Consider the following 10,431-nt stretch of genomic DNA (forward strand, 5'->3'; position numbering starts at 1 on the left):
TGATAATTTTACTTAATGCATCTGTGACAAAGATATTTTTCTACAATCCATAACGTGTTTTTATGTATGCAGGTGCTTACTTCACGGGGCCACTTAGCCACTATGCATTTAAAAGGGAAGAGTAAGGAATGGAATTTTTTGGTCTTTTGGGACCGATTTAACTGCTGTTATCAACTTTTGGTTCCTAAAACTGTCAGCTTCAAATATTTTACAACGTAAAAGTCGCAGAAAATATTCCGCAAAATCACAGCAGTATATCGTTTAAATTAAATTACTCAGTTACTTCGTTATACGGTTAATATGTATCGTCAATTCACTTAAATAGTTATCGTGATTCTTATTATTTTATCGGGATATTACACGTGTGCTAAATATATATTAGAATATTTCGAAGTTATTGTCGTATGCCGACACTTTGCATAGATATAGATTTACCGATGACCTAACTATATTAGAAATTCACCATAGAAGAATACAAGGGTCAACATCCCCTATTTCCTCCTCAATACAAATATATAATATAAGGGTTAAGCCCGTAACTGCACACACGAGAAGGTCTTAGTACCGTAAGTGTTAGCTAATTGGGCCCATGGCGTCGCCTTTTGTTGGGCCATGATGAGAGCGTTTGTTTGCTATATGTGAGGCAGTCACGATGGCTGTCTCACTGGCCAAACGTTGTTTCGAAAAGCGCACTTTTGTCCCGGTCTGGTTAGTTTCATAGGCCGCTGTAGTGCTTAAGGCGGAGCAGCGGGGTACAAATACATAGACTTATGTATACCTATCCCACTGTCTTCACCAATTATTGCATGGTGGTCGTTATTCCGCAGACATCTTTTACGCTCGGGCGACCGTTGAATTCCAACGTTAAGATAATGATGTAAAAATTTTAGCCAGAGATTCCAACAGTAGTCCGGTTTCGCCCTTTTGGGGCTCATCAGTAATGTGTAGGAACTCTGGTTATACTCGGAAATCTGCCGATATCAGTAAAACTAATAAACAAATATATAGGGCACTCTGAATTGCAATGGACTGTTCATATAAGGGCACTCTTGAATGTTTATAAGACGATAGTGTATGGAATAGACGAACAATGGCAACTCGACCTGGCAGACCTGCAAGACATAAAACGTCACAATAACGGTTTCCGATATGTTTTATGTTGTATTGATGTATTTAGTAAATACGCTTTTGCGGTGGCTTCAAAAGACAAGAAAGGGACCACGATGGTTACGCCGTTAAAAGCGATTTTAGGATCGTGTAGAAAACCAAAGATTGTTCAAACTGATCACGGAAATGAGTTTCTTTGTAAAGGGGTTTAACGAGAATTGAAATGTAGAGGAATCAAGATTTTCGCGACGCATTCTGAAGTAAAATCGGGTGTCATCGAACGTTTCAATCGCACTTTGAAATCACGCATAGATATATCGACGTTCTGCCGGATTTATTGGATTCTTATAGCAACAAATTCCATAGATCTATAAAATGTAAACCCGTTGAAGTAACAAGAGGAAATTCAAAACAGATACGGGATAATTTATATGGGAAAATAGATTTTTCTCCTCCTGTCAAGTTTCATTTTGAAATAGGCGATTTAGTTCGAATCAGCACAAATAAAAGAACTTTCGAAAAGGGTTATAAAGCTAACGTCACCGAGGAATTATTCCTAGTAGTAGAGCAAATACCGAGAAACCCACCGGTATATAAACTCGAAGATTTGAGTGTTCTTCCAAGAGGAAATACAAAAAATTGTGAAGGACCTCAACAACTGTATATTTAAAATATATAAAGTTTTAAAGAGGAGGACAAAACTTGACGGAACTAAAGAATTTCTCGTGCGTTGGCGTGGTTACAGCTCCGATTTAGATTCTTGGGTGCAAGAAATCGTTACACAATTGATAGTTTCTATATAACGCTCTCCTCGGACTCTTCCATGCACTATTTTAAAAATAACACTATAAGCAAGTTCAGAACGTATTTACTAGAACCGGTAAATCTCGATAGTGCTTACGAAGTTGGTCTAGCTGAAATAAGTTATCCGAGAACTTGGAATAACGTGAAAGAAGAGTGTGTAATTCGAATTTGGAAAACAATTTCGGACGAATCAAAAAGGTAAACTAAAAAGAAAAAACAAATGAAACAGGTTTTGACTAACCACGTCTCAGCGGAATAATGGATTTTGTAAATATCGTAATACCACCAGGGTATTATGAAGTTGAGGATTTACTAGAAATTCGGTCGGTTGACGATTTTGGTCAAAATATAAGCTCTAGAGTAAAGTTTCATTATAACAAACCAAATCGCAGGGTCGTGGTTACAATGGAGAGGATGAACCAAATACATTTCCCCCAAGAAATTTCCTCTATTTAAGGGTTAACGAGAAACCCCGGAGAAGATGTTCTGTTGACACCTCCATGACTGCGCCTTTTAGCTGGGACATGGACGCGTGTTTACATTCCCTGTTCATCTACTCGGACATCGTTTAAAGCTGATCGGTCGGTGCCTCTGACGTACCCCTTTTGCGAATTATAAGTATTCAAGGGAAAGACGGCGATATTGTTAAGGAGTTTTCGAGACCTCATTATATGCCTATAGACCTTAAGACAAACACGTAAAAACCATGTAAACTAAACAATTGAAACATCAGCTTCTACACTTTTAACATGTCTAACGACTAGATATTCTAGACTAGACTATAGTGTATATTTATCTGATCAGCAGGGCTTTTTATGTAATATTTGTTTTTAATTTTACGGAATATATTTTTATAGAGGTTGACAAATAAATGAAAATTATAAGTAATAAAATAATTTATAATAATAATCAGCTAGGCTAATACCCAAGGCACCACCCTAGGCACCACCCTAGGCCTAATTCACCAAGCTACTTTTGAAGCCCTTAATTCAGGTGGCCGGGTTACAATGTAATTTTACATGTTTTACACTTGTAATAAACTTGGTAGTTATACTCATTATCACAGACATCAAATGATTTATGTAACCATTTAAGACAAACAGTACAAAAAATGAAAGCACTTTAACACTTTGCAAAGATGATGTCCACAAAAAAAAGTGTTCGGGAAATTCGAAAATTTCCATAATAGTAGTAGGAAAGTGCCGGTTGCAAAACAAAGAAGCTGAAAGCTGAGATCTAGTAAATTCCGCGAGAGGCTGCGTGAGGCTGGGAGGCTAGTAAAGACTGCTGTGAGGTTAGACGAGGCTCCGAGAATGAGGGACGCATTGTAAGACTACCGCTGTAGTACTTCTCCCATCCCTTTTGATTGACGCACCCCGTTTCTGAACACCTGAAGAAAAGGAGAGGGGAACTTGATTGAAATGCGTACGATTCTCCGGTAAAACGGTATATATTTTTCCTTGCGAGGATAGAATTAACTATTAAGAATTGTGAGGCAGTTAGGGAGTTTAATTTGATAGCAATTTCAAAATTTTTTTAACATTTTAATTCAGGAGAAGTTAAAATAGCTGATTGTTAAGCCTGGGCTTCTCATTGAAACGATTCAGTATTTTATATGAACATAAATTGAATCAAATTATATGAAAGCTGTCAATATTTAAAAATGCTACGAAAACCTTGTGTTTATGGGCCATGTATTTCTGTGGAGCCTCCAAAATTTTAACTTAGTGACCTACGGTTCATTAAATTCCCATCACCAAAAACTGAACGTGAAAAATGTGAAAGGTGAGTTAAAGCTTGGGGACGTAAAGAATTAACAATATCAAATGTGAAGGGATCCACGTACATATGTAGTAAGCATTTTAACAACTTCATCGGACCTACATAAGAAAGGCCAGACCCAATTCCATTGAGAGAGGTTTTGACATCTGAGCTGCTATCATTATTTTTTGGTGATTCATCTATTTGCAATGAAAAGGTTATTTACTTTATTATCTGATCTTAAACTACTCGTTATATGATTTCAATTTTGCTTACAAGACTAAAGTTTTTTAGCAAAACAAATTTACCATATAAACACCATCGCATGGAAATGCAGTGGTGATAACCTTAACCAAAATGTTAAGTAAAATTTTAACTTAATACAATTATCAATGTTTGTAGGATGAAACTCCGAAACCCAAAAGACGAAAATTACGAGACGCAGGCAGTTATGTCTACAGAAAGTAGAAAATGGAATTAAGACTGATAGCCTTAATTTTTCTTCATTGTCTCCACCCACTGGCTGGTGCATGGAATTAAAATCCAACACCATAATTTTTAGCCAACAAAAAAATTAGTTTGTCGTGTTGCAGTGCTTTTTCTCCAATATTGAAAAACTAGATGTGAAATTTAAGCTCATGGGGTAGATATAGCAACAGAAAAACTATTACCACATTTTATCTTGGAATCTAATACGGATATTTACAAGTTCCTTTTGAAAATAACAACGAGTACAAAACTTGTCCAGGAAATGTTGACGAATATCTGGTTTCCATTTACAAGTCCCGTAATAAAAATAACCATAAAACTAAAAGTCGTAATTCAGAGCAGTTAGATGCTGTTTTCAGTAATAATTGTTATGGATTGATCCGGAAAGAGAAAGAAATGCCAAGCTTGCATCATTCACAGGCGAAGCTTAAGAGTTCTACGATTACGCCATCGTGCAAAAGCATTAACTAAGACTAAAGAAGGAAAGGTGTTCGTAGAAAAACTGGCATTTAATAAGAGAAATACTAAGTCAAAAACCAAACTAGTACTAACTGAGAAATCTAAGAAGGAGATTTATGCCTTAAAACAACTATTTAAAGCTCGGCTTCAGAGTGAGAAAATAGGATCCTTCATGACAATTTTTTTAAACAGCAAATCAAAGCTCTGGAACGCCCTAAGTTGGGATACCAAATTTTTAAATGGTGCTCGTACATCAAAAACAAGTCGAAATCGACTTATGCGTTCTTAAAAAAGTCTGGAATAATTTTGTTACCAAGTGTGAGAACACATTAATAACCTCCCAGAAAAAGATAAATACAACGTACTCTCATTGGATGAAATGATTTGGTTTGCCATAAAAATACTGGGCGTTTCACAGGTCTGAAAGATATCAGTGAGCACCATAATGCTTTAGATGAAATGGAGCGTGAGTTAGTACTTTTCATCTTGCGAAGGCCCAATAAAAAACCTTATAAAGACGTGAATGATGAAAGGCCGAAAGTAAGATCTAAAGTGCCATAGAAAATTTGTTCTTTTGTAAAATAATATACTAATACTTTTAGTGGCTGGAAGGTGACTTCATACAGTATTTGGATGAGTGGAAAGCGGAGATAGCTAATAGCCCTGAGAAATTCACTAAAACTGAGAGACCGTATGCTCTTGAGTAAGGAGACAATAGAGGGATTAAGAATGACTGGTAAAAAAAAGTTGCATTACTATAAATATAAGCTTTTACTTAAATTTAAATTTTGCTACCGCCCTTTCAACGGTAGCTGTCGTGAAATTTCTACTGAAGAAAAATGCCAGTTTAGTCTTGACCCAACATCTAAACCAGAACCCACTTGAACAACCTTTTGGAAAGCACCGCGCCGCTGGTGTTGGAAATGCTAACCCCTCAGTTTGGTTATTCCAATCAAATATTGATAAACTAAATTCTTTTTTGGAGCTTGCATTAGACGCCGTTAATGGAAACACTAAAATAATAGATAAATAAGTTTAAAAGGAATTATTTTTAAATCATAGTCAATAAAAATATCATGGTCCGTATAAAGCTGAAATCATTGGTTTCTGGTATTTGTAGCGTAGGAAATGTAGTTGAACTAGCAATAACACTGTTACTGTAATTTATCACTTTGGTTTCAGGTACATGTAGTGTAGGAACTGTGGTTGAGATAGCATTAGCGATGGAAAGACTGTTAGTTTTATTGATCACTTTATCTCTTTTGATTACTTTTGAAGGAATTTCAGATGGTATGGATTTTATCCTACTCAAAGCCATTTCAGTTTTAGACATTCCCTTTTTTGATGATGCTCCTGACTTATTGACCTCTTGTGGTGTTATTGATTTCTTCATTTGAGTTGATAGTATTTTTTCTCTAAGTAGTATTGCTTTTTTCTTTTGAAGTTGAATTGCCCGTTTCTTGATTTGAAGTTTTTTCTTTCAATGCTTTTCTTAAAGCTTTCTGTGCCTTTAGTGTTCTAATAAATCTCTGACCAAACATTTACCCCTGGTGTTTAAAAAGGTGTCAAGAACCACTACCAGCCATTTTTCCTCGTTATCTTGGCATATAGATTTCCAAAAATCACGAATACTACTAATTTGCATGATATGTCTCATGGCATTAGTTTTTAAGTCTTCGTTTCTATCGTATAGAAATGGTCAGACTTTCTTGATTTCAACAATTAATTAGTTATTAACATCCTTCACTTTAATTAATCCTCCTCCTTACAACTTACTAACCCAATCTTCAGCATCAATATCCTGGCTTAATTACCTCTTCCTTAAACTGGTCCTTAACGATGTTTTTTAATGTATCTTCTGGGCATTTCTTCCTAATTAGTTGCCTAGCTGTATATCCAGCGACATGTCTAAGTACATCTAGATTTTTTTGGGTTGATACATTGCAGTTAGTTAGATCAGAAAGCGGGCTCCTGTATTCAGTGATTTGGTTGTTTTCTATCTCTTTTAAGTCTCTAGCTATTTTTTCACTGTGTTTCAAGGTACTAGTGTGAACACCAACCTCTAGTTTTAACATAAAGAAAGTCATGAATATTTCCAGAAATTTTGATACTAAATTCTTTTGAATGAAGTCGTTTATATCACAAATTCTTATTACGTTTTAGTATGTTTTTCAGGATCCCATTTTTCTTTCTTCTAAGCAAATTTAGCAAAATTCCGTATAAAACGTGTCTCTGGTGAGTTTAGATATTACGTTGCAGCTAATTTCCAAAATATATCAACAATTTTTTTCGCTTAGATCTTGAACTTCTAGCTCTTCATTTATTTTTAATTTATCCAGAAACTCGCTTACAGCTTCGTTGTACATTTTAAACATTGTCCTCTTTTCAAAACGATCTTCAATACTTTTATTAACTTCATAGCTCCTAAATTGAAAGGCAATCTTAAAATCAGTAAGTTTATAATGAGACATAATTTTTATATAATTTTACATTTTGATATATACGCCTCTGATGACATTGTTCCCTTAATTAATATCACAATACTTTTCAATACATTTAATTAAACATTCCTTCTTGATACAACAAGAGGTCGATCAACCAAACCAAACCAAACCTTTATCCTCTTTGGCTTTTTTCAAATTTTAAATCGTTATTGACGTTGGATACGTCATACCGGAAACACCTCCGTGAGGGAGAGTTTCTTCGAGAGTCGGTCGCGAGGGGGCTATGGGGAGGGGTACTCAACGCCTGAATAAGGTAGACGGGAGAGAGGGTCGGCCAGTTTATTTACTCTCCCGGGGCGGTAAATAACTTTGAAATCGAACCCCTGCAATGCGAGGGACCATCGAGCGAGACGACCGTGGGGGGTCTTTGAGAGAAAATAGCCATTGAAGGGCGGCATGGTCAGTTAGTTCCGGGCGCTTTTAGTAACGTATTTTCCCCAATTCAGAAACGTACTTTTCCGTTCAAAGCGCCATCTGTGTTCGAAAATTTCCTCAGTTTAAAAAAACGAGAAAAATGAACGGGAATGGCACGAAATTTGAATAGAAACCCGAGTTTTAATGGTATAACCTTGAAATTTAAATAAAAACTAGAAATTTGAATTCATTAAAGAAAAAATTTATTTTAACAAAACCAATTCTCAAAAGTTTATCACAGACAGTATTAATCTCGGGAAATTTTCATTTTTTGAGTGACTCACTAGGTTGCCATTTATAACACTCTTTGTTAATGTGTTCTTTTGTAAATAACAAATAGTTGCAGGTGTTGGGGTCGATAGTAAATTTCTATGATCAGTTTTTATCAAATTTAAATTGGAAAATATTCTTTCGACATTTGCACTGGAATGAGGTAGAGAAATTAAGGCTTTCGCAAAACGGGATATAGTTGGAAACATATTTTAATGTCCTCATAATCTGGGAGCATTCTCCACTCACTATTTAAAATTTCTAACTCATTTGGTTTAATTATATTGGGAACAAGTTTTGCCAAAGGAACTGAGTGGTTCGCCTAAAGCTTTATTTCATTTTTTTTATTTTGTATATTGAATTTGGAATTCCAAAAGTAAGATTTGCGTGTAATTCTCCGAATGTTAGGGAAGGTTCGCTGTTTTTAAAGTTCATTTTGGACCTGTACATGTTTCAATTTAACTTCTTAAGTTTATTATTCATTACTCTCACTGAACGGTTCGCCTAAAGCTTTATTTCATTTTGTTATATTTTATATATTGGATTTGGAATTCCATAAGTAAGATTTGCGTTGAATTCTCCGAATGTTAGGGAAGGTTCGCTGTTTTTAAAGTTCATTTTGGACCTGTACATGTTTCAATTTAACTTTTTAAGTTTATTATTCATTACTCTCACTGAACGGTTCGCCTAAAGCTTTATTTCATTTTGTTATATTTTATATATTGGATTTGTAATTCCAAAAGTAAGATTTGCGTTGAATTCTCCGAATGTTAGGGAAGGTTCGCTGTTTTTAAAGTTCATTTTGGACCTGTACATGTTTCAATTTAACTTTTTAAGTTAATTATTCATTACTCTCACTGAACGGTTCGCCTAAAGCTTTATTTATACTGTGATATTTTATATAGTTAAATTGTAATTCCAAAAGTAAGATTTGGATAAATATTAAAATTAAGCTTCGAGAAACAGTAATTTCTAGAGTACATTTTTCATCCGATAGTCTTAATTTCTTTTAAGGAATAGTATTAAATGGCTTAGTTTTATTTTGCTTCTGATTTTAAAATTAATTTTATTGTTTTTTTACATTTGTATAAGGAAGGTTATTTAATTTTTTAATTGTTTAGTTCGAAATTTATTTTGTTATATAAAAATTAAATAACTATAGAAGTTTTGTAATTTATATGTTAACTGCTAATACTTGCAGAGTTCGTGTTATTACAATCAAATTGTACACTTGTTGCTGGATTTTTTTCATTATCTTGTATTTTAATGTTTTGAATAAAATTTTAATATGAAGTTTGGCTTTTTAAATATTTTGTTGAAGAATACGATATCCAATGAACGTCCTAGTTTCATCCCTATTGAGCCATGATTGAACCAAATTAAAGGCCTAAAGACATCTCTAGGTTTTATAGAAAGACATCCAGGGGACGACCGCTGTAATTGCCGTTGGATGTCCGAAAACACGTCCCCGGGACGTACTACGGCTATAGACAAACCGGACATTTGGACGTCCTTTAACGTCCAACCGACGTCAACCCTGGATTATGGGATGTCCTACGGACGAAGGCAAGATCCGAGTGTGACGTCTATCGGATGTCCATAGGACGTGTTTGTGTTTGCTGGGGTACCACTAGGTGATCCAGAGATTCGATAAATATCTTTACTTTAGGTTCATCATTTAATAAAATTTTGACCTTTTGCCAATATTTTGCATGCGATATTCCAGTTAAGTTCTTGGAAATTGTAGGATTCCAGAACATGATATCTGCAACAGACATCTGCGAGATCCAAGAATATACAGATTTATATTCTACTGTATGATATGATCGTGCAGCGTTGTTAATATTCTGAAGGCATTCATTGAAGAAGTCTTTCGCAGTTGGCTCAAATTTTATTGCTGAAACATTAAGTGAAAAAATGTTTTAATAACTTGAAATTTAATTTAATTTCATAGAAAATTCTTAATTACTTGTTAAGGTAAGGTTTACGACTTTATTCGGTCTTGGGTTTTTCACCCTGAAGTTAAAATTTGAAATTTTGAATTACAATATCAATAAATTAATAACTCGGCTTACTTACTTAGCATTTTCTGCCTCCATGGCATTTTATCTTGCAAGACATTCTTTACAAGTTGTAGGAACTGATGCAGGTTGGATATCTTGTCCATTAGCGACATTTCCAATATGATCAGCCAGGAAGAATGATTCATACTCTAAATCATATTAATTATATTTAGTATCATTTCATCATCGAATTTGATATACATTTACCATTACACATTTGATCACGAACCAATGTTATAGGTTCATTATCCTCAACCTCAACTGATGATAATGATGACATTGAATCTGAAACAATTGATATGTTAATAAATTACCTTAGATATATATTATTTAAAAACTTGGTACATACCATTAAATAAGCATGCAAAGTCATCCTCAATGGAAACTAATGTTTATTATCACAATGATTCACAATCACAATCGATCAATGATGTTTTTGGAAATAAATAAAAAGCACGTGCTACAGAGTTAAGTCCCTGAAGTGAATATGGTGTATGCTTCATTATTCCTTAAGTCTATGGTTCGCCCCACTATTTTTGAAACACTGACGCCATCTAGCG

At 34.6% G+C, this 10,431-nt stretch overlaps 1 protein-coding gene across 2 annotated transcripts; it reads right to left on the reverse strand.

Moving 5' to 3' along the window:
- Nucleotides 1-8,983: 8,983 nt before the first annotated feature.
- Nucleotides 8,984-10,123, reverse strand: LOC149926343 (uncharacterized). Of its 2 annotated transcripts, XM_090159313.1 has the most exons (5): nucleotides 10,079-10,123; nucleotides 9,888-10,020; nucleotides 9,778-9,824; nucleotides 9,503-9,705; nucleotides 8,984-9,438 (listed from the first exon to the last, which is right to left on the reverse strand). In XM_090159313.1, the coding sequence occupies exons 2-5, from the start codon at nucleotides 9,905-9,907 to the stop codon at nucleotides 9,340-9,342; spliced, it is 369 nt and encodes a 122-aa protein (XP_090015439.1). In that variant the 5' UTR covers nucleotides 9,908-10,020; nucleotides 10,079-10,123; the 3' UTR covers nucleotides 8,984-9,339. The 2 variants fall into 2 exon arrangements, with proteins under 2 accessions (XP_090015439.1, XP_090015438.1); XM_090159312.1 differs by having other exon boundaries at nucleotides 8,984-9,705.
- Nucleotides 10,124-10,431: the final 308 nt, after the last annotated feature.

Source organism: Leiobunum rupestre, chromosome 9, assembly GCF_980474605.1.
Source record: "Leiobunum rupestre chromosome 9, qqLeiRupe1.1.hap1, whole genome shotgun sequence".
Taxonomy (NCBI): Eukaryota; Metazoa; Arthropoda; class Arachnida; order Opiliones; family Sclerosomatidae; genus Leiobunum; species Leiobunum rupestre.

What these genes read in the sequence shown, in the direction of transcription:
- LOC149926343 (XM_090159312.1), bottom strand. Translation starts at nt 9,907, where the DNA reads ATGGAGGCAGAAAATGCTAA. An exon ending in ATGGAGGCAGAAAATGCTAA is followed by an intron (nt 9,825 to 9,887) that starts GTAAGTAAGCCG and finishes TTTTAACTTCAG; the next exon opens with GGTGAAAAACCCAAGACCGA. An exon ending in CGTAAACCTTACCTTAACAA is followed by an intron (nt 9,706 to 9,777) that starts GTAATTAAGAAT and finishes TTAATGTTTCAG; the next exon opens with CAATAAAATTTGAGCCAACT.